Here is a 24,930-nt window from a genome sequence, read left to right on the forward strand (position 1 = left end):
ATCGTCCAACTTCCTAGAGCTGCTTAAAAATTTTCAAGGCTGTTTTATAGAAGGTTAACTTGCTAAGATTATTCCGTTAATGTTTATCGCAGAGTACCGGCCCCCTTTAACTGACCACTACTTGAGCTTGGTTAAGCCTGGTCCATACGGGTTAAGACTGGATTCGTTAAGTGTGTCACGCACATGAAACTGCCGGTTCTAACTGGATGGGCAGTTGGAGTCGCTCTGACTGAAAAACTTGTTACTCATCATGCCTTCCACAAAAACAGCAGTAAATTTTGATTTTATTTTATGACAGATTCCGCTTTTATGGGTGTGACCTCTTCTTGAAATTGAAAACCTTCCTTCCCAAGCCTTTTGCCTTTGTTACGAACATTATTTTTTGTGACTTGTTTTACTCATTTCTCAAAAACTACAGCACCTCAGCAAGTGGTGTGTATTTTAAGGCAAGCTTTCTACCATCATTATTTTCAAACTGTGAGTTTGATGTAAAATCGTGGACATTGTGCTTTGTGTCCTACAAAAAGTACCCAGACCCTTTAAAGCAGCCCTGTGAAAACCAGGGAATCTTGTAATAGATTCTTTGCAACTTGATTTTGGTTTGTGAATACAAATATAACTGTTGTACAGATTACACATTTGACCACAATAGGTGTGGACCTCCCAGAAATAACTCAGTTCATTATTTTCCCTTTCCTGCTTTAGCGTGTGGCCTAGCGGTTCATCTTTGCCATCAAAATATTAACATTTCCGAAGTAAAAATTCCCATATGACTTTGCATATTTAACCGTACGGTTCGTGTCTGAACACATCTGTGGGAGTATCACTGACATCCAACTGAAATACTGCCAAGGGCGTAGGCCCCCCTCCGCCCTATCGCATGTCACCATCTACAAGTTAGGAGGTTGGATATTACTCGTGGACCGCAACACGTAGTTGGCTTCCGACCTAAGATGGCGTTTCCTCGAGCCAAGGGCGCACGAGATGCGTCCAGAGTTTTTAAAATATCCCAACCCGACCCACATTTCTGGGTCTTAAAAGGGCACCACAGTAAGACCACACAAGGGAAAAGTGTGGCAGTCAGAAATGAAGTCTAGAAAAATTTGTAATGAACTTATTTTTGTACTGCCGTGTTTTTGTTTAATCACAATGGGCAATATGAATTTCATTAAAGACAATGTACAAGTACAACAACACAAAAACTGGAAAAAATACAATCTAATGACTAGTTTAAAGCATTGAGAAAGAAAATATTCTCTTCCTCCATGTTTAAAGGCAGTGGACACTATTGGAATTACTCAAAATAATTATTGCCATAAAAACTTACTTTGTAACGATTAATGGGGAGAGGTTGACAGTATAAAACATTGTGAGAAATGGCTCCCTCTAAAGTGACGTAGTTTCGCGAAAGAAGTAATTTTCCATGAATTTGATTTAGAGACCACCTCAAGTTTAGAGTTTGATGTCTCGAAATCAGGCATCTGAAAGCACACAACTTCGTGTGACAAGGGTGTTTTTTCTTTCATTATTATCTCGCAACTTCGATGACCAATTGAGCTCAAATTTTCACAGGATTGTTATTTAATGCATATGTTGAGATACACCAAGTGAGGAGACTTGTCTTTGACAATTACCAATAGTGTCCACTGCCTTTAAAGGACAACTTCCAGAAAGACAACTTTCCATCGAATATGTTTTATCAAGGTATGTAGGTTGCCAGGCAGCAAGCCTCTCCAGCATACCAGATAGACAAAACAAAATATGAAGAAAGAAAGACAACTTTCCCACTGAACATGTTTAATCACAATGGGGAATCAGAATTAGATTGAAGAAAAAAAAATGTATAAAAAAAAAACACTGAAGGAAAAAAACTTCAGTGCAGTTTAAAAGACAACTTCCATAAAAACAATTTTCCCACTTAGGAAAAAAACACATTGAAAAATGGGGCATGCTGTTTGGGAGTTGAAACTTACTCCACACTGCGTGATGACTGGGTCCTTGAAGACATTCTTGCATAGGATGCAGAAGAGCTTCCGATTAGGGGGCTCGGTAAACACCAACACCTCCGGCTGCAAAACAACAAGGCAAAACATTTAATGTTAATAATAATAATGCTACCCGTTTTTTATATAGCGCTTTATCACATTGTGATGCCAATTTGATTGTTACAAACTCGCAATGAACAATTCACAAGAGACCACTCTTGCAAAACATTCAAAGAAAAAACAGCTTTATCATGTTTGTAATGTCTAACTTAGTTCGTATTCACATTAGCAGGAAATTTAAACTAGGCTCTAAAGGTACTGGGGTCGATTTCTCAAAGAGATAGGACTAGTCTTAGGACTAGTCCTAGGCGATATTAAAAACCCACGGCTAGTTCTAAGTTAGGACGAGTAAAGTAGAGATAAGACTAGTCTTAACTATTTGTGAAATCCACCCCCTGGACATCTTTGGTAAATGTCACAGACCAGCAGGGGTCAATTTCACAAAGAGTTAAGACTACATTTAGTCTTAACTTAGGACTAGTCCTAAGAGATACTACAAACTAAAGGCTAGTCCTAAGTTAGGACGTAACTCGTCCTAGCTCAAGATAAGACTAGTCTTAACTGTTGGTGAAACCCAGCCCAGTATTGTCACTTGGTGTATCCCAACGTATGCATAAAATAACAAATCTGTAACAATTTGGACTAAATTGGTCATCAAAGTTGCAAGAAAATAATGAAAAAAACACCCTTGCTGCACAAATTTGTGTGCTTTCAGATGCCTAATAAAAGACTTCTTGCACTTGAGTGAGAAATTATCTCTTTCTCAAAAAACTACATTACTTCAGAGGAAGCCGTTTCTCACAAGGCTTTAAACTATCAACGACTATCCATTGCACGTTACCCAGTACATGTACATGTAAGTTTTTATGCTAACCATTATTTTAACACTTGTTTGCGTGCATATAAAATACACAAATTTGTAGTATGGGTGGATTTTTTTCTGATTATTCAAATAATGTCAGTACAGAGTCTGCGACCCTTCATTGAACGGATAAGCGTTGTAATAAATTTTTCCGAATCAACTTAAGAGAAAGTACATGCAGCTTACGTTGAGAATGGCCTGATGCATAGAGTAACTGTTGCTGTCAGTATTGCTAAATGTTGTTTCATTCTATCAGGTTTAGTTACTGAGAAAACAGGAAACACGCGAGTCATGTATCTCTGGTGTGAAAAAAAAGAGGTTGTGTTTCTTAAAGGCAGTGGACACTATTGGTAGTTACTCAAAATAATTATTAGCATAAAACCTTTCTAGGTAACGAGTTATTGGGAGAGGTTGATAATATAAAACATTGTGAGAAACGACTCCCTCTGAAGTGACGTAGTTTTTGAGAAAAAAAGAAAAATTCCACGAATTTGATTTCGAGACCTCAGATTTAGAATTTGAGATCTCGAAATCAAGCGTCTGAAAGCACACAACTTTTTGTGACAAGTGTGACAGTGTTTATCTGTTCCACTTGTAAAATAAATACAATTCCAGGGGTGGATTTCACAAAGGTAGTCCTAACTTAGGACTAGTCCTAGGCAATGCTAAGAGATAGGACTGGTCCTAAGTTAGGACCAGTAACTCATCCTAACTTAGGACTGGTCCTATCTCTTAGCATTGCCTAGGACTAGTCCTAAGTTAGGACTACCTTTGTGAAATCCACCCCTGGAATATGTACATGCTTGTAGAGCTTTTATCTTGTAAAAGAAATACATTAGTTGAATGTCATGAAAAAAAAAAAATATTGTTTGTGATTTGTTTTACTCATATCTCAAAAACAAAAAGGTCCTCAGCACCTCAGCAAGTGATTTTTAAGGGAAGCTTTCTACCACCATTATCTTCAAACCATGTCAGTTTAATGTAAATCGGTGAACATTACGTTTTGTCCCACAAAAAGTACCCCGACCCTTTAACCTATTGCATGTAACATGAAGGTCAAAGGTGAAGGCCACTGATATATATTCAACTTTCCGCACTTGTCACCAATATATGTGTGGTTCAAATTACCGGGGGAACATTAATAGGCAGGACTCAGGCTGTTTCTGCATGTTAAAGTTCCTTCCTTGATTCATGTAATTTGATTTGGCGTCATATTTTGCCTGGAGGCAACCTTGCACCCAGCCTTGTGGTCTGTAATTATGGGTGGATTGCACAAAGAGTTAAGACTAGTTTTACCTCGGGTTAGGATGAGTTACCTTTAGACCGAGGACTAGCCTTAAAGTTTTTAATATCTCCTAGGACTAGTCCTGACTCTTTGTGAAATCGACACCCTGGCACTTCGTTTTGGCTGAACCCGAGATTGAGGCTGAAGTCACTTTGCAGATTTTAGCGGGAAGTTATCTGACTTTATTCAGCACCCTATTTCAATCATAAAGACTGTAAGCACAAAAAGTTGCTAGCACCGAAAAAGAATTGCTTAGCAGACACAGGGTACCAGCCACAATCTTTGCTTAGCAAAGACATCTGTCAAGCAGTACTTGTGCTACACAGCTTGATGAAACTGGGTCATGATGGTAGACAATAACCAGTTGACTTCATGTTTTGAGAAGCTGCTTGTGTCGATTTCACAAAGAGTTAGTACTAGTCCTACTAGTACTGGGAGATATTAAAAACTTAAGGCTAGTCCTAAGTTAGGACAAGTAACTCATCCTACATGTAACTCAAGATAAGACAAGTCTGAACTCTTGTGAAATTCACCCCTGGATAACTATTTTATGCTCATTGTACATGTAACATAGACAGTTTGAATGAGTTTAACCAAAAATTTCACTTTTTCAATGCATTTTCTTTTGAAATGGAAACTGTTTCCCATACGTGGTTTGGCACAGGGAATTCAGTAGTAACCACAATGTCATTAAGTATATGAGTAAAGGGACATAACAGAGCGAATTGATCTTCCCAATTCAATAATGCCTGGGCATGCAAACCCATTAATTGAGTGACTTCCCTACAATTACTGCATAGACCAAAGAACATGTTACTAGTTTGCTGAAGACCTAATCATTTTTACTAGTTTGCTATAGACCAAAGAACAGTTTGCTATAGACCAAAAAACACTTTACTAGTTTGCTCTAACCAAACGTTTGTTTGATATACACCAAAGAACAGTTATAGCTTGCTACAGATCTAACAACTCTTTACTAGTTTGCTTTAGACCAAAGAACAGTTAATAGTTTGCTACAAAGATCAATTTGCCAGACCAAAACAAAACGCTTTACTAATTTGCTGTTACCAAAGAATATTTAATACATTGTAGTTTGCTAAAAACCAAAGAACAGTTTGCCACAGACCCCCAAAAATACTTTACTTGTTTGCTGTAACCAAAGAATAGTTCTGTAAAGACCAAAGAACGGTTTACTAGTTTGCTATAGACCAAAGGACAGTTATTAGTTTGCTAAAAACCAAAAAACAGTTTGCCACAGACCCCCCAAAATGCTTTACTCATTTGCTGTAACCAAAGAATGCTTTTGTATAGACAAAAAAACACAGTTGAATAGTTTGACCAAAGAACAGTAAGGGGAGATTCCATGGTAACCCGCCTTACATTTGAGCGCCTCCTTCATTATTCTCCATTCTCTAGCTGCAAGACTAATTTGATTTTAGTGTTCAATTTTTTTATTTTAAAAACCTAAAACTCTACACTAAATCCCCATGTTCACACTAAAATGAAACATTAACTGGTAAAGCTGAGAGAGCTCTGCGAAAATCGGTAACACAAATTTCGCTAGATGGAAAGGCCCAAAATAAAATACCAAAATTTTATCTCAACTTTGTCCTAAAACTAACCGTTTGACCCACATTCTCTGTATAGTATCTGAGACAGGGTTCAGAAACTGGACTTGTTATCAAGTACATTTAAATTAGACTTCCACCTTCCAGATCCCCACTCAAGTCTTCCAAGATAAAAAAAGTCAATAAACAAGCCACACTAGGTAACAGCAGCAAGCTCATGGGTAAATCAACCTGAACTTTTAAGAGGAATTCATATGATATCTCGACTATGTTTTGATTAATAATTTCCTTTTTAATCTGAAAATTGCCATTTTCCTCCACAGAAAGGAAAACAAACACTTTAAAAATTGTCGTGACGAAAAAAATATTTGCCAGAAGTTTCATTTTACAGTAATTATCTGTGCATGTACATAATCCAAGTCGACTAATCAGGTGTTTAATATAATTAGCTGCATTCCAGGTCATTAAATGGCTTCCGATTCTTTACCCACTTTTTTTCGCTTAGCGCAAAGCGCAAATTTGAGGGATTCTCGAGAAGACTTACAAATGTGCCATCACCTGCTTGGTATTAATACATCATTTTCTTTACATTAGTTGCTGTGTGAGCAGAAAGTTCAAGCCCCACCATGACATGGCTAAACTGTGCGCTATTAATATGGCAGGGGTCGATTTCACAAAGAGTTAGGACTCGTCTTATCTCGAGTTAGGACGAGTAACTCCTCCTAACTTAGGATTAATCTTAAGGTCTGAATGCTACAGTGCAGGGTTGGGACTCGTCCTAAGTCCTATAAGATTAGTCTTAAGTTAGGAAGAGTTTTGTGAAATCGACGGCAGGGCTGATGCTTCACTTAGGCAACAAAGGCAATTACCTTAATGCCCCCTGATCATTGCATAGGTGCCCTTAAAATAATGTAATAATAATAATATCGAAGTCTTATATAGCGCATATGTACCTACCAAACAAGGTACTCAAGGCGCTGAGTATTTACAAACTTTCAGAAAGATAGGTTATTGCAGTGATGAAATGCTCCACTAGAAATTTACAATTTCCTCATAGGGTGCCCTTTACCAAGGAGAAAATGCTTTGGTATCATTGCCAAAGTTTCTAGGTCCTACAGTGTCCTACCATGTAAGTTTCAATCTTCAAGAAACAAATATATGATTTAACTTTGGAGAAAAAAAGAGCACGGGGATTGATGTAGGCGTGCGCGCATGGCAATTTGGGTAGCCAGCAGGCAATGGCCGCCCCACTGTTTTAGTCCAGCGGATAATTGCTATAATTTAACAGTATTGTGCACTTTGTGGTAAAAGCAAGAAACTTGGCACACATGTACGTGTACTTTATACTAAAACATGAAATTTCTGAATTTGCCAGCTGGCCATGGTCCATTTTTTCAAAATGGCCGCCAATGCTGATATAAAACCATTTGGCAGATTCAAGAATTCAGACAACCAACTAAAACAGCACAAACCAAGTGGCAGTGGTTTGGAGTCTTCTTAGTTCTTCGTTAATAATATGTTTTGGACTATGAGAAAATTTCAAGAAACACTAGGTAAAGATGGAAATTGTCATTAGTTTGGTGGGTCTACAAGGAGTATGGTGTCTGCATTGGACACATAGAAAAAGTAATGTCCAAAACCTTTTTTTTTTCTTTCTGGAAACAATGGATGAATTTCCTTCTTGGAGCCTGGAGCTAGTTGCCAGTTCAACGCCTTGTGTGAAATAGGCTTGATGAAGCGGCTATAAACAGCTCATCATTTGCACTGATAGATCTATCATGTCTACTTACAGAACTCAAAACAACAAAATCCCATGAACCATGCACAACAAGGTTCAATAAAAAACACTACAGTTTGCGAAGTCAACAAAAATGCAAACTCATCTATCCAATTCCTGCCAAAAAACATTATTTATGTCACACATTCTCTCTTCCGGCATTGCTTAAACATGGCTTTGAAGGAAAAGGAAAACATTCTTAAATCCCTTGGGAACTCAACAATTAGGAACCAAGGAGCAATTTCCCATGGGATAAGTGAATTAGCTCCCGATGGACTGCCAAGGCCGTTACCAATGGACTCCAGCCACCCTAGACATCAATAGCTGCTTATTTACCATGGCAGGTTCGACTTTAAAGCTAGTCTTGGTGCAAGACGTTTTGGTCAACCCCTATGGTAATATCCTAGCCTAGGCCCCATACACTCAATGCTACATACGTCGCAACTCATCTAGGCCCCATACACTCAATGCTACATACGTCGCAACTATTCCACCGATAGAGGGCGTTTCTGAAAGCCGCGGTCCCACCAGCAAGAAGTGGTGTGTGGTGGTGATCTGGAAGCTTTTCAACAGCGCCCACTAGCGTTTGAGAGTACATGTAATGTCAGAATGTGCGCGGTGAGGAAGAAGTGGAGCGGGGATCACGATAGTTGAGTGATAGTAAATAACAACGTCTTGCACCAAGACTACTTTAAAGCCAACTACATGTAATACTCCTTCCTTCAGCCAACGATTCATTGACTCTATTAAAGAAGCAGTGGCACAACTAGTGCAGCTACATGTACGCTGACAGACAGATTCGTATATCTGCACATAAACACTGTACTCTGTCAAGAAGTTGTGGCTTAACGTAAACAGCTAATTTAGCTACAAACACTGCTGTATCATGCAAACACTGTATTCTGTTCGATTAGCTTCCCTGTGGCTTAACGTAAACAGCTAGTTTAGCTACCTACACTGCTGTATCATGCAAACACTGTACTCTGTTCGATTAGCTTCCCCGTGGCTTAACGTAAACAGCTAATTTAGCTACAAACACTGCTGTATCATGCAAACACTGTATTCTGTTCGATTAGCTTCCCCGTGGCTTAACGTAAACAGCTAGTTTAGCTTACACTGATGTATGTACATTGCACATACATCTCTGTATCAAGCAAATGCTTTACTCTGTCGAGAAGACGTAGCTTAGCGTAAACAGCTAGTTTAGATACAAACACTGATCTACATACCTACATCTCTGTACCATGTAAACACTTTACTCTGAAAAGAAGCTGTGGCTTGACATAAACAGCTAGTTTAGCTACATGATACTGATGTACATAATACATCTCTCTACATCTGTACATCTCTCACCCCAAAGTTATCTCAGCACCCTTACCCCAAAAAATCAAAACAACAAACAAACAAACAAACAAACAAACAAACAAACAAACACTCCAACAAACAAACAAACAAACAAACAAACCTAACAGCATCACCTTAAAGTTTACTAAAAAATATGTGTAGCAGCCAGTCCAAACTACATAGTATGACATTGGGCGCGTTCGATTAGCTTCCCTGGGTCAACCCCGCGGTGCTCATTTGGGTGAGCACCTGACAAGAGCTAATCCAACAATCACTAGCCCTCTCGTGGTGATGTCATGCACCTCGGCCGCACCCCAAGTGACCCACTCCACAAGCAGGGCACTTGGGGCCGACTCGGGTGAGCCCCTGGAATGACGTCAAAGCTATTCGAACATACCAGGGTCGACCCAGGGGAGCTTTATCGAACGCACCCATAGTGGCTGCGATGAGTTTCTGCCAATTAAAAATACTGTATGCTGAGCAATATCTAAATGTACCAGGTTGAATTTCATGAGGCTGTTAACCAGCAAATGGTACTCAGCAAATGTTTCCAGCAGAGCAAAATTTAGCAGACGGAGCAAGTTACAAGCAACACATGGTATTATTTGGCTATTGTTACCTGTTTCCGTTTAGCAGCGTTATTTTTCAGTGCTAAGCGGTTTTGTTGTGCCAAACAGCTTCATGAAAGTTCCCCATCGGATCCCAAATTCATGGCTCTGATTACTGTGAGCAAAGAATCAACGCTTACAAAAATTCTGCGCTTACATCAAGCGTATTTCGCAGGTTAGCAGGGAAGTTTTGCTTGTGTGAAGGATGGTGATCGTAAACGCAGAATTCTCCAGTCAGCAGAGCCATGAAATATGATGAGCCCTGATGAGAATGTCTAAAATGAGAGATTAATATCCCAGACACATAGCACAGTCACCCTACCTCGCTACCCTCAGAGCTGTCCACGCTCTTGGATCGGTTGAGATCACTGTACCGGTGCTTGGTGGTTAGTTTTGGGCGTGGCTAATGATGAGGAAAGAGAGAGAGAGAGAGCGGGAGGTAGCGGGTGATAAAAAGGAGGATGCAAAATGAGAATGAGATGGCAAGATGATTAGTGCAAAGATGAGACAACAATCGGCAATAAGTGTTTTCTAGTGACACAACCCAATAGAACATTTGCTTGTGTCAAACCATAAGCCATTTTGAGATATGGTGGACACAAAACTAAAACACTATTTATCTGCATACACCCAAATCAAACAGTGCACTCATACTGTCATACAGTGTCCAACATATCTCAAAAACGTTAATGGGGCTAAACTTCCCCATGTCAACTATTACACAGCAAGACTGGTTTGAATATTGTCTGTTACAATGACGTTATTTCTGCTTTCTGCTTTATGATCTGGGACTCGATTCGAGCCTGGAATTTCATCTCTCAAAGAGCAAGGCAAGGCCATATTTATTTTGCAAAGGGCACTTCCACTTGAAAAACTGTTCAAGTCAGGAAATGGTTGAGGGGGAACCAAGACCAGAACCAGGGGTAGCCTTAAGTCAAGGCGCACGCGGCACCCCCAGATGTCAAGCACGAACCAAGATATCACACACACAAAAATATCAGCGCGAGGGGCGAAGCGCCTTTAGCAACTCGTTTTGGGGCCTAATGTTTTTCTTTGCTTTTTGCCACAGATTTTGGTGGGAGAAATGTAATGCATAATGCATTCTGAGCGTGATGAGTTGTTAGCTAATAAGAAGACTATTGCCATAGATCACGTGCTGCGTGCACGCCCCATTACCCACACACACAAATTGGTGCGCTGAAAAGTCACGTGCTGAGCGCAACACACAGAAGGTGCATATATGAATAATTGTGTAGATAAAGAAGTAGCTAAAGGTGCTTCGCGGCTTCGCCGCTCGCGCTGGTCTTTATTCGTGCGCGACATCGAGGGATGCCGCCACCGCGTGCGCCTTGATTAAAGGCTAGACAAGGGGCAACAGAAGCCATGGCCTCTGTGTATTTCAAGGCATGCCTAGAACCCAAGCAAAATTCTCTCTCTTTTTTTGTTGCTAATTTGCATGTGCAATCAGTTGTGTTTTTGTCTGCGACAGCCTGAGCAAAGTTTTCATCATTATTCACCATGCCGCAGGTGTTCAATATATTTATACTCACTATCTAGGGCTGGGGAGGGGAGGGGGTCATCACTCTGAGTAACAAGTCATCGATCTAGGCCCACTATTTTTGGCCAACTACTTACTTAAAATGGCACAGCAAAGAATAACATTTTATTCATGGCTGCCCTTTAGCCCTTTGGTGGTACTCATGGTGGTCGCTACTAGCGACACAAAAAAACACGTCAAATTGGACTTTGACAAACGGTCAATTTTGTAACTTCAAAACTACGGAACACCCATATAAACCCTCATTCGGTTGTTTAGAGTGACTGTTGAGCTTTCAGTTGATGTGATTTTCAACCGTGGGTGCTATTGAAAAAAAAAATTTTTTTTTTTTTTTTTTTTTTAATTATTCTGTGCAACAAATGGTTAGGAATCGTATAAATAGCAAATTCTGATCCACCAAAAGTCAATGGAGTTTTAAACCTTTGCCACGAAGATAGATTTAGTTTTTCCCCCATCATTCAAACTGCCTGACTGTCATGAACTTCTCATCAACTCAGCTTTAAATCTTACTACAGAATGAGCAAATGGTGCTATTTCTACCCAACCACATTTTAAATAGTACTCAGTAGGCAGGATGTTGTGTTTCCCATGACTATTTGCATACTCCATCTTATATGATAAGAGTGAGTGCCCATTTTTTTTTTTGGGGGGGGGGGGTTTATTTTTCCTGTTTCAAGTATAGAAACTGATTTGTACTTCAGTTGGACATAGAACATGTAGAAACTGAAACAAGAGAAAAATGCCACTAGTTTAAAGGGGGGGACTATCGAACCAATGTAATAATTCATGCTCCACATGTATTGCAAGTTTCAACACCTTTAAGTTCCTATAACCCGTGTTTCTCTACACCCCTATGTTCCGATACCCCTATGTTTCATCACCCATATGTTCCAACAACCCTACATGTATGCCCTGATACCCCTGTTTCAACACCCATATGTTCCAACAACCCTACATGTATGCTCTGATACCCCTATGTTTCATCACCCATATGTTCCAACAACCCTACATGTATGCTCCGATACCCCTGTTTCATCACCCATATGTTCCAACAACCCTACATGTGTGTTCCGATACCCCTATGTTTCAACACCCATATGTTCCAACAACCCTACATGTATGTTCCGATACCCCTATGTTTCATCACCCATATGTTCCAACAACCCTACATGTATGCTCTGATACCCCTATGTTTCAACACCCATATGTTCCAACAACCCTACATGTATGTTCCGAAACCCCTATGTTTCATCACCCATATGTTCCAACAACCCTACATGTATGTTCCGATACCCCTATGTTTCATCACCCATATGTTCCAACAACCCTACATGTACATGTATGTTTCGATACCCCTATGTTTCAACACCCATATGTTCCAACAACCCTACATGTGTGTTCCGATACCCCTATGTTTCATCACCCATATGTTCCAACAACCCTACATGTGTGTTCCGATACCCCTATGTTTCATCACCCATATGTTCCAACAACCCTACATGTATGCTCCGATACCCCTATGTTTCAACACCCATATGTTCCAACAACCCTACATGTGTGTTCCGATACCCCTTTGTTTCATCACCCATATGTTCCAACAACCCTACATGTGTGTTCCGATACCCCTATGTTTCATCACCCATATGTTCCAACAACCCTACATGTATGTTCCGATACCCCTATGTTTCAACACCCATATGTTCCAACAACCCTACATGTGTGTTCCGATACCCCTATGTTTCATCACCCATATGTTCCAACAACCCTACATGTATGCTCCGATACCCCTATGTTTCAACACCCATATGTTCCAACAACCCTACATGTATGCTCCGATACCCCTATGTTTCAACACCCATATGTTCCAACAACCCTACATGTATGCTCCGATACCCCTATATGTTCCAACACCTCTAGATGTTCCAAATCCCCGATGTTCTAACAACCTGCATGACTTGTAACGATATGTTTCAGCACCCCTATGTTATTTTTTTTTTTTTTAATGTTTTGACTTTAATTAATTCTAATTGACATCACTTTTTTTTTATTTCACTTTTTTATCAACAAAATATTTGTAGTCTTTGAATTTGTTATATGATATTTTTTAATAAAACCGAAAATGAAATGAAATAAAATCCAATAGACCTTATCGCTAATACTCGGTACATGCGCTGTACATGTAGGCGTTGAATGAGGTGCATGCTGGTCTAGCTAGCGATCAAGTTTGATCCATTGGTATTTGTGAAAAGTTCTTAGAAGCATCGAGGAAGGACACCCTCTGTTGTTAAGTGTCAGTGTAGTTTTTTTTTTCTGGAAGTGTTTTGATAGTGCTTATCACCTAAAGATTTGCCAGGGATTTTGGGTTGGGAATTGTTAAGCCATGTTGATGACTGGTCAAGCTTTAGGGATTAGTGGACTCAACGAGAAGCCGAAATAAAATAATGCGGACATTTTGATTGAGCACTTTGGCACACTGAACATTGTATCTAGAGGCTGCAGGAAAAAAAAAAATAATAATAATAATAATAATAATGGCTTCTTATGCGCTCATATCCAACACTCAGTGACACTCAAGGCACTTCAACATTCAACGTATTTTCCTTCAAGGTATGTGGGACTACATGAAGTCTGAATTATGAGACCTACAATGTATGCTTTTTACATAGCACCATGTTATGTTTTTACAATAAACTTACTTTTCTCTTTTTTATTCCAGTGTGGCAAGGACTCACAACCAGGTTAAAGTGAGAACTTGTTATGGCCACTTCTCTAAAGTCTTTAACTGAAACAAAAAGTCTGGTAACCTATGCACATCCCATACATATCAACTATAAATTGATGCACCAGGAAATTCCTGTACTTACAGTTACATACTGTGCATTGATGTTTCAAACTCGGTATATTTGAACAGCTGAAGACAGTTTTCCTACGTGATGTAGGTGATTCAAAGCAATTTCATCAAAAAAACTTGGGAAGGTTTCTTGAACTGTAAGAACTACTTAAGAATGCCCAGACATTTGTCTTTTACTACTTGTGTGTGTGATACAAGGCTTGAGTGTCAATAATCATTATGGAAGTGTGATTCTGTGCCGCAAAGGGTATGTTCAGACAGCGTGCTAACTTAGACCCGAACCGGTCTAACTTTTACGAGCAGCGGGGGGTGGTCGTAAAAATAAAAACCCATTGCGTTCAGACAGCACAGAGTTAAACCCGATCCGGTTTATCTTCGGTTTTAAGAGGTCAAAGTAGACGCGACCCGTTGCTCTAACATCCGGTTTTGTTCATCAGATTCACGCACCGAGTATGCCGAGATACCGAGTGCCCATGCCCTGGATGATCATCAGAGCATAATTTGATACAAATGGCTCAATCGAACGCGGTAACAGTTTTACCGTTAGGAGGATATGGGCACTTAAAACAAACATGAACACGACTCGAAATTATTTTTTTAAACAAATAAAATATTGATACAAACCGCCGAGAAAACTCACCAAAAAATTGTCCATATTCCATGAAACAGAACACGTTTCATTTTTGTGTTTTGTTTTATACCACTGTTTCCGATTTAATAAATACTTTTAGTTTGTACTTCAATCGATTGGAAGTTGCGATCTCTCAAAAGCTGGTGCCGCGATTTTTATTCTGATTCGTTCATAAACACAACTACACACGTGCAAGTTACGTAAATACATGTACTTTGCAGTATTTTCCCAACTTCCCAACAACGTGGTGATATTGCTGGCGTAGGGAATTTCCCCTACACACAGCCTCGCGCCCACTGCAGTTCATTCTCCAAGATTGAAAGTAATAGAAAGGCACATCCACGGGATCGGTGATGGATAACTATGGGATATCAGAGAGTGATCACTATGGGATGGCAGCGCTGTACATGTGAGAAGCATTACAAAAATGCTTCTTCGCTGCACTCGTAGTATACGCATGAAAAGCAGTTTCAATTTATTGTAGGACACTCAACAAAAAAAGCTTGGAAAATATAATTTTGTTTCAGAATTTAATAAATCATGGGCGTGGGCCTGTGTTAAACTGCATACACCGATCGAGAGGGTTTCGCCAACTCGGTAAGCGGCAAGAAAGTAATATAAATACTCGGTGCTTTTCAGCATCAGAGGCAACAGAAACCGTATACAAATACTCCGGGTCCCGGGCGTGTGCATTGAACCACACAATGGGTCGTCCGTTGTGAGTTAAAACCGGATGTCATTCTGTCCACACGCAGTGTTAAAAGATAAACCCGAACCGGTTTAGACTTAGACCGCCTCGCTGGATGGTTTAAGTTTTGGGGTTTAAACCCGATCCGGTCTAACTTTATTTGCGTTCACACGCACAAAAGTTGAACCCGAACCGGTCTAAGTGGACTTAGACCAACTTTAGTACGGCGTGTGAACGACCTCAAAGATTTATTGAAAAAGTGGTTTATTGGAAAAGTGGTTTATTGAGAGGCAGGAACCTCTATAATCAGGGATCCCAGGGGCTTAGTCAACTAACAACACATTAATGTAACTGGGAAATTGAAAACATTCAGTTGTTAAATCCTAAATGAATAGAGAATGCCATCCGAAGGTCGGACAAATTGTACGCACTGCGGAGAACCGTTCACGCAGCACGTGCCACAGCCTGTGTTAATGCAATCAGTGAGAGAGCGAGAGAAAAATGGAAGGAAACTTCAATTGTGTTAATAGTTTGCAATTTAAGTGCTTGGTTTTATTAGTTGTGAAAATGTCTAGTGCTTGATTAGTAATGCAAGGAATGTGGATGAGTCGAAACAAAATGACTGTGTGATAATTAGAGAATTAGACTTACCGTCATATCAAGATCTCCATCATAGGACGGGGTCGACGAGCCCCGGTTGCTTTTGAAGGACGGGGACACAGGTGCCAGAGACGTACCCCCTGCTACATCTGAAAAGATGAAGGGGAAAAGATTGGCATTTCGCATAGTGGCCCCTGCGAGGTAGCAGCATTGGGGTGGGAGGGGTGGTACTCCGTGGCGCAACGGGGACTGATAAGGTGGCGCTCTACGCCTTGATAAGGCCGGCAGCGTGAAGTAGTACACGGGGTTCCCCAGTCTGGGTTAAATCACACAGGACATCTGTTGCTGGTAATAGCTACTGGGCAGGGAGCCATCAAATGGCAGTGCACTCAGATGATCCTGAGCTTGCTAGCAGGCAGTGGGGAACGAGAGAAGGTGGGAGAGGGGGGGGGGGGTCGTCTGACTGTGGTGGAGAGCGTGATCAGAAAATTTGGTGACGTGACTACTTCCTGACTTCCTCTCAGTGCACAGGATGCATACATTAATAGCCTGTCCATGGGACTAACTCAACTACTAAAGATGTCACTACATTTACAGTACATACGTGTGTGTGGTAATCTATGCGTAACGCATGAGGCATGCGCAGTCGCCGGATGATGCGACCCAGAGTACGATTCCGAGTTGATCAACGCAGGCAACTGAGATCGGCAAACATGTGTGGGTTTCACCGATCAATGCCGAATTTATGATATTAAGATTAACTGCAGAGTAGAAATAAAGTACAATTTCAAAGGTCATCTGTCACAGTTTATTTTACTGCTCCGGCCACGAAAGTGATTAAATTGCCAGGAGCAGCTGATAGTTCCTGTAGATAGGGAATGAGGGTTATACATTAGTACATGTTCGATGCTTGTCATATACTTATTGGAGAAAGACTACCTGTTGTCAAACCACAATGATTTTGCATGATTTTGTACAATGGACCTTCCTTGCATGTAAAAGTGTACCCCGACTGTTTAATGGCCTCATATTTTGACTCAATCAAATTTTTTTCTCAAAATGTTTTCACCATCAAGAAAAACTCTGCCAAGGTTAAAGCGTAAGATCATTTACAAATTCATTCAAAAAAGCATTTTGGTTGGTAAGTAGCTCCATTTTTTAGGATTTTCAAAAATTATTTTGGTGACATTGTTTAACTAATTTCTCCAAAAGCTATAGCACCTCAGCAAGAACCTTTTTTAAGGAAAGAATTCTACTATCCCTATTTTCAAACTGTGTGAGTTTGATGTAAATCTGTGGACATTGTGTTTTGTGTAATACTGAGAGTACCCAAAGCCTTTAAGCGATTTAAGTGTAACTGGGTGCTTTTACTTGCATCACACAACACACATGTTCTATGGCTTAACATCCCATCTGAAGGATGCAGCAATATGATGATCGTTAAAGGCAGTGGACACTATTGGCAGTTACTCAAAATAATTATCATAACATCTTTCTTGATTACGAGTAATGGGGAGAGGTTAATAGTGTAAAAAATTGTGATGAACAGCTCCCTCTGTGATTAAATACAGCAACTGCTGTGGGTGCCAGTGGTTATTTAAGACCATATTTATGTGATTAAATACCTTGATGAAATTGGACCAAAAGTACACCAGGTAACTTTTCAGGGTGTTTGGTGCCGTGACATGACTAGGCAATGTGCCAGCTACTAAATGTGCTACATCATACAGAAACAATCAATCAAATACTTGAGTTTTTCTGTCATGAGTGATTTATAATAAGGCACTTGAGTGTCATGGAGGGGAAGTAGTAGTAACCACTACCTGTGATTTCTCTTTATACCCAGTTTCAGGTTAAAAGTACAAATCTTATGTACGTGTACACCGTGTAAGAACACTGATTGCCTGATTGAGTACGGTGATCAATTTTTATCATTCGCTCAATTATTTTTGCATGACGGCCTGACGTTCAAACTGCCAACATTTGCATCTTGCAATCAGGAAGACTTTGTACAGCAATCAAGGAGATATAAACTTAATATAATCAGGAAAAAGTTTCCATACTCAGGGATGTTTCGAAGAAAAAAAAATTGTCAGTAAAAGGTTGGCTTATTTTCAGGGAGACTTTCTACAGAGTCAAGGAGAGTAGGTATACACATTCAAACCGGGGACCTACAATAACAAAAGAGGACAATAGAGTCTATGGTTCGGGAAAGGTCCACAGTTGGAAGACGTGTACAAAACCAAAGGGAGCTGTTGCCCAAAAAATAAGAGTATTTACAACCAAAGAGGGACAATAGGAGGTCTACGGTCGCAGACGTATACAACCAGGGAGAGTTGGCAGTTCGGTGGTGTGCTTCAACTAAGATACAGCTTGGATTTTCTCTGTTTTGTCAAGGATTATAATCGGTTACTAGGTTTTGCAATAGCACCATGTGCAAATCTCTTTTTGAGTAGTGGCGGTTCTGAGAAGAACGAGTGATTAATAATAATAATGAACCATTTTTGTAGAGCGCATATCACAATCACAGAGAAGTCCCTATGCGCTTTGAGATGAAAACAAAAGATGTCTTTTAGACAATCAGAGAATACTGATCGAAACGATGAGTTTTCAACCACCTGTCATACATGTCAAAGTATTTCAATGTTTATCAATATAAACTACAAGGATATTTGATAAAATAGGGAGACCGCCAACATAGGGCTAGCAAGCTCAGTTGGTAGAGCACCGGCACCTTAATCCGGAGGTCGTAAATTTTTCTTTGTTCAACCCCAGAAGTATTTCACTGTAGCACCATCTCTTATAAGTTACCAACCAGCAGTTCTTGCACAACCAACACAACTCAATAGAGATTAATACATGGTGTTTCTGCAAAACCTCACCAGATCATGCAAAGTTTCAAATTCTATTTAGAATATGAAAATGAGCAAGGACAATGTTCTGGTTCCAGAGAAGGAAGACTTGGCTAGCTGCAGAAGGTTGCTAAATTTACCTGTCAAGCTGTCTCGGTCCCCTTCCTTAAAGTCATGGACGCTGCATTTTTATATCCAGTTAAAAAACACAGTCCATGCCAGATCGCTTAAAACAAGTCAGGGCACAACTTCATAGAACTGCTTAAAAGCAGAAAATACTGCTTACAAAATTTCTGCTAAGCATACATGTAAATGAGCAGGTTGCCAGTCAAAAATTGCACATGTGACATGGCACAGTGGCTGATAACCTTGTTATTGTAAGCATAATTTTGTTGTGCTTATACATGTAGCTACTTTTTGTGCTTGAGCAGTTCTACATGTATGAAATTGGGGCTCAGTAAAAGTTGCTTTTAGTTTGAAAGCAGTGTCCGACACTTTTCAAAACACTCCCAGACAAATATTTGTGTACCTGGTCCCAAAAAAGAAAACCATCAACATCATTCTCAAAATGTTGACATCCATTTAACTGATTTAGAGAATTGAGCTTGAGGCAACGGGGTTGCTGTATGTAAGCAGAGCCGGCCAGGTGCTTGCAGCATGGGACACCTGCAGTTACTACATCTATGTGTACTCGTCTCAATCATAGTGTTTGATTAAGGCATTTAAAGCAACTTAACCAATGTCCTTGAGCAAAGACGAGGCCGTGTGTTGAGAGATGAGACAGTCTCCAAGAGAGGACTTCATCTAGTCCGGGAGGACTTCCAAGTCCATAAATTTTACCGACCTGACAGGAGTCTTGGAAAAACAATCCTGACGCATCTGGATTCAGTCCATATTTTGACATGCTGCCGGTTTGGGGCCAACAACTACAACCCCCACCCCCCCCCCCCTTTTGTCCACACCCAACGGCTCTAACCTATTCATCAAATTGAAAGTTGTTGTTTGCCCCAAAATATCTGTCAACTGACCACAAAATAGATCCATCATTTTCATAGCCTGAATGTAGATACATGTAAATGTTGACTTTCTTTATGAAACTACCATGGTAGTTTCTTGCTGTTTTCTGTTTGTGGAAACAGAGAAAACATTGTTATGAGAATGGCTTGGGATTGTAGTACATGTAGACCTGTTTTGTTCCATTAAATCGCCCAGACAGCCTTCATGCATTCCCTTTGTTAAGCAACGCCGGGTGCATTTCTCGGACTCCACTCACGCACGTGTATGTAAAAGACGACTGCAAACACACTCTCTCTCGCACTTACATGTATAACTGTTCAACTCCTGGACGAGGCAGTAATTTAACCAGCACCCAGTGTACATGTATGTACAGTATTATAATTGCCACCTTGCGCTATTATCTTTTTGAAAGAAACAATACAGCAGTTGCATTACTTTCTTAGGACATCGCAGTTGCAAGGACATTTCAATAATCCGACCATAAACAGAAGTGCATTATTAATTCTTTGGAAGACAATGATCTACACAAATATGCCTCGAAATTGGGTGGTTTTCTTTACCACGTCGACTAACACGGTCAGCCTTTACGGGATCAAACTTTTTTACTCCCATAAATGGGCGACCGTGTTAGTTCGCGACGTAAAAGGAAAACCGTGCAATTTTGAGTGATACTTGTGTGAATCATTATATTCTACTTTTAAAACATCTTTCTAACCATGTGCATTTCATAACAAACGGTTTCAAACGCTTTTTATAGACCAACGTGTTCTTTTAATAGCAAAGACACGTCACACACCTAACAGTGTAAGTGATTTCTCTACAAAAATGGTAGGGTAGCATCACATCCAAGTGTGCCACCCTACCATTTTTTTTTTGAAAAATCACATCCAGGCCGTTCACAGTGTGGCTTTGTGACTGTGTGTTGTGTGTACTTACCAGATGTAGGAACATTTAAACCGCTTAATGAGACGTTAAGAGCGACGGTAGACGCTGAGGACAGGGTGGTACTGTGGCCACTCGGACTCTGCAAATGGAGTTGAAAAGAAAAATTCAGATGAAAAAAAATATATATATTTCAAGGAGAAAACGACGGCCTGACTTGTCTTCTGGATACAGTTTAAAGGCAATTTATATACTTGCTAAAAAAAATGTTGTCAACTACCACAGGGAAGTAACCGAGTATTGAAACACGTAGTTCCTATGGTTCCTAATACATGTATATGCCACCTTTACTATGGCCCTTCTCCAAACCACGGCCTCGGCTCCAGATTCGGCTTAGGCTAGCTTGGCCCTGTGTTTTTTTTGACAATTGCCCATGCTTTGCGTATGTGCTCAGCTTCAGACGAGAGAACAGAGCCTGAAGCAGAATCAAAAGCCGAAGCCGTGGATTCGAAAAAGGCCTTTTTTTACGGGCAACTTGGGTTCTAGCTCTGAGGTGTGTCAAGTGTTGTGTTAAAAGGTGCAACATAAGGTATTTATGCGCAATGCATAGTTGAGCGATCAAAAATAATGTCCAACTTTGCCCATAAAGATGGCCGACTTAACGCTGTGAAACATCAAGTGGGAACTGTCTATTCACCAATGTAGTAATGACGTCACGTCCAGGTCACCAACTAGCAACCACAGCAACTGCTTTATCCTGCGTTCTGTGCAAACAAAATCCACATGCAAAATCACTTGGGTGGGATTCGAAACCACGACCTTTGCATTGCTAAAGCAGGTGGACTCTCAAGCTAGCCAAAATGGCAGGTTTATGCTGTCCCTTACAGTGTACATACATGTACAACTGGTGACCTACATGTGTTGGAATCAGCATTCACCTTCAAGAACTGCACCAATGACTCTCACTGGTATGATTGCAACCTGCTGCAAAACACTTCAAAACATTTTACAATTATTTTTGCAGGTTTTTAATAGTATCGAGACACTGAAAAGTGTGAGTTGCTGTTGAGTGTACAATCGAGTGCATTGTAATGAAAGTGGCATGAAACATTGTCAAGGAAGTACATGTATGAGTGACTTTAGGAGGAAATGACGTCAAAAATTGACATCAAATACAGCTGCTTATCATAATGGTTTCAGATTCCCTTTGAACTAAACCCTACTGTTCCTTAAATGTAACGACGCAATAACAGCAATCCAGTGTACTTATCGTACAAAGAATCAAGAGGGTACAAGAATGTGTACATTTGTAAAAATTATTTTGGGGTTGAACAAAGAAAAATTTACTTGAGTGGGACTCGAACCAATGATCTCTGGACTAAGGTGCCGGCGCTCTACCAGCTGAGCTATCTAGCCTTATGTTGGTGGTCTTCCTATTTTGTCAATATCTTTGTTCGTAGGTACCAAAAATTAAAAGCTAACGACAGAAGTTAGGCACAAAACATCATGGCAGTTGTATAAATATGTAATCTTCTTGGGTTGTATAAATAATCTTCTTGGGTGAACTGGTGACCTCTGGAACACTGAAAACATCGTTTGTTTCAAAGTTGATTGGTCTCCCCACTACCCCGATTTGATAATAGATTCAACCAGTGATTCAATCAGCAATTAGTGGTAGCAAATACACAGCGCCCTCTGTTGGCAGGATTCTGTGCTCTGTTTTTTTTTAGCTGGGCCATCTGGCAGGATTCTGCAAATTTATTAGGGCGCTGAATTGATATTCATTTCTAATTAAGTAGGCTTCTCCTCAAGCTGCAAAATGGTTGTAGATCCTCTATCGGAAAAAGGTGGATCATGAATAAAAATGCAAGAAATCATTTGGGTGTTTGAATTTCTAAATAGGCAGACTACATTAGTATATTATATGTCATGGCCAAGCGTTAACAATCCCAGACTGAAGCTCTAGTCTGATAAGGAGAGTGTGGGTTCGAGTCCTGGTCATGGTGCTTGTCTATGAACAAGATACTTTACCATGATTGCTTTGTCCTTTGGTTGGGACATTAAGCTGTAGGTCCTGTGCACTAAGATTGGAAGTATGCAAATAAAAGAACCCAGAACACTTACTGTGGAGGAGTAGGGGTTAACCGCGGTGTTTGGGGTTTACATCTAGCAAGGATAAGGATTTTTAGTTTTCCTCAGGCTTGCGAGATACAGTGATTAAGTTCACTTATGAGGCTTCTGCAGTTTAATTACCAGAAATTCATAATAAGATAACCACTCTCCGTTGTTTTCCCTAAAACATATTTTAGACAGTGACAGGTTGACTGACTGTAGTATTTACTGAAAACTAGAGAACAAATTTTGCACTCTTCCAGGCCTGTATGCTTTGTTGCTCAAAGAGCAAGGGCACCAAGGTATTTTCTGTGCGGTAAAGGGCACCCTATGAGGAAATTGTAAATTTCTGCTGGAGCATTTCAAGGGCACGAAGGCACTGACCAGGGGGCACGGAGGCAATCACCTTTGTTGCCTCCAAGAAATATCAATCCTGCTCTTCCAAAGTCCAATCATGTACTCCCCCTTTAAAATTAAAAATCAACCTCATTGAAAACAAATCAATTTCCAGCAAAAAAAATCCACCAGCAGAATTTCTGGCTCCAGTTCCGACAATCCATATCCCCCGATGGTGGACAGCGAGGCTTAGGAAGTAGCGGCAGCGTGCCAACCCCATCAAACAAAAACCCTACTCGTACTTCACGTGTTCTATCCAAAACGTTATCTGTGGTTTCAGCTCATACCTTTTAGTTTCACTCCGATAAAAATGACAACCATTTGAATAAATAGCCGTTGACCCGATGACTGACAGCTACAGGTACTTTCGACATGAGTCAGTTGGGTTTCACACAAGACGTCTCATTCATAAACGTGTTCGGTCTTGAGAACTTCATGAGTTCAACAAAACACGTTGGGACAGTATCGTTTTCAGATCTGAAGTAGATTGCGTCGCCAGCGATTATTGAGAGCATGGCATTTTTATCTCTAACTGAGCAAATACATAATATCACCGTGTAGCTGACTCAGGTGTCACATCAAACTTTAACGTTGAATGACATCTTTGAAAAGTATAAGCAAAGTCATAAGCTTTTAAAGTCTTGTAAGGGCCATACACACAAGCGTGGAAATTCCATTTTTGAGAGAGCAAGGCCATTTTCATTTTGCAAAGGGCACTTCCATTTGAAAATCTTCTAAGACTAAGGGAAACTTTTGAAGGGGCACCAAGACCAAAGAACACTCAAACCCGGTTCACACTTCCTGCGAAGGAGAATGCGATACAAATTTTAAATGTCACAAATTTGCAACATTAGTTCTTGACAGTTGAATTCCTGCGAAACATTTGCAACATTAAGTAGGATTTGAAACTTTGCATGGTGGAAATAAGATATTCTCCAGAAGACGATCAGAGCATACTGATCGAAACGTCGAGTTAATCCAACGGTTCTTTTCAGAACCACCCCAACTCATTTAGAGATTATTACATGGTGTTACCGCAAACTCTTCTATATTTGCAACATTCTCAATATCCCCTCCAAAGGTATCTAAAGTCTATTTGCTTGAACCCATGCTCTGCTGATCGGGAAAAAAAAGCTTGAGTCCGGAGCTCTTAACCGCTCGGCCACAACACATAATTACCCTAGTACATAATGCATTAAGTATCCGTCAATATTATTAATACGGTCCCTGCAACCAGGATGGCTAAATAAACTACCCAACTGAACCATGAATGTCTAATTTCCAAGTGGTTTCACTCCGGCTTGATCAAAGGAAGGACCATTAAAGGTTTTTATAGTTTGTATGGCAAGAACTTGTCTAGCTAAGTTCTAATACACTGGTAAACTACATGTACATGTACTTCATGTTATATTTATTGTATCATACCCATACTATGAAGCACTCTGTTTTTATTGATGAATATTAACCCTAATGTATTCAATCTTGGATACCTTTCAGTACATCTAGAATTAATTTTTGACACACTTGTCTCCTGACGATGACTAGAGCAAGCTAGTCGAAACGTTGAGACCAATTAGGAAATAACTCTGTGGCAATGCTGTTCAAAACAAAAAGCATAAGTCCCAGCCGATGTTCTACCCAGGTAGTAGTTAAAAAGCAGGACAGTTCTTTTCAGAACTGAAAAGTCTCACGAAAGTCCGAAAAATCTACTCCGCGGTAGTAGAATAAAGCAAGACAGTTCTCTAAAGAACAAACTCTACCTGGCAAGTAGATACACACATGGTGTTACCACAACCCAAATATATTGATACCTCACCACCTCAAAACACTTGTGGTTTCATAACAATGACATCA

The 24,930-nt window shown here is 40.2% G+C and overlaps 1 protein-coding gene across 3 annotated transcripts in view; it reads right to left on the reverse strand.

Moving 5' to 3' along the window:
• The window catches only part of LOC139944335 (E3 ubiquitin-protein ligase TRAF7-like), a 130,628-nt gene that overhangs the window by 81,033 nt on the left and 24,665 nt on the right, over positions 1-24,930 (reverse strand). For 2 of the 3 annotated variants that reach the window (XM_071941331.1, XM_071941332.1), the window contains exons 6-8: positions 20,623-20,710; positions 15,869-15,966; positions 1,974-2,069 (exon numbers count right to left, since the gene is read on the reverse strand). In XM_071941331.1, coding sequence (XP_071797432.1) covers positions 1,974-2,069; positions 15,869-15,966; positions 20,623-20,710 — 282 coding nt within the window. Of the gene's footprint in view, positions 1-1,973; positions 2,070-15,868; positions 15,967-20,622; positions 20,711-21,265; positions 21,625-24,930 lie in introns of those variants that run through there. The other variant, XM_071941333.1, reaches the window with a different exon arrangement.

This window comes from Asterias amurensis, chromosome 11, assembly GCF_032118995.1.
Source record: "Asterias amurensis chromosome 11, ASM3211899v1".
Lineage (NCBI taxonomy): Eukaryota > Metazoa > Echinodermata > Asteroidea > Forcipulatida > Asteriidae > Asterias > Asterias amurensis.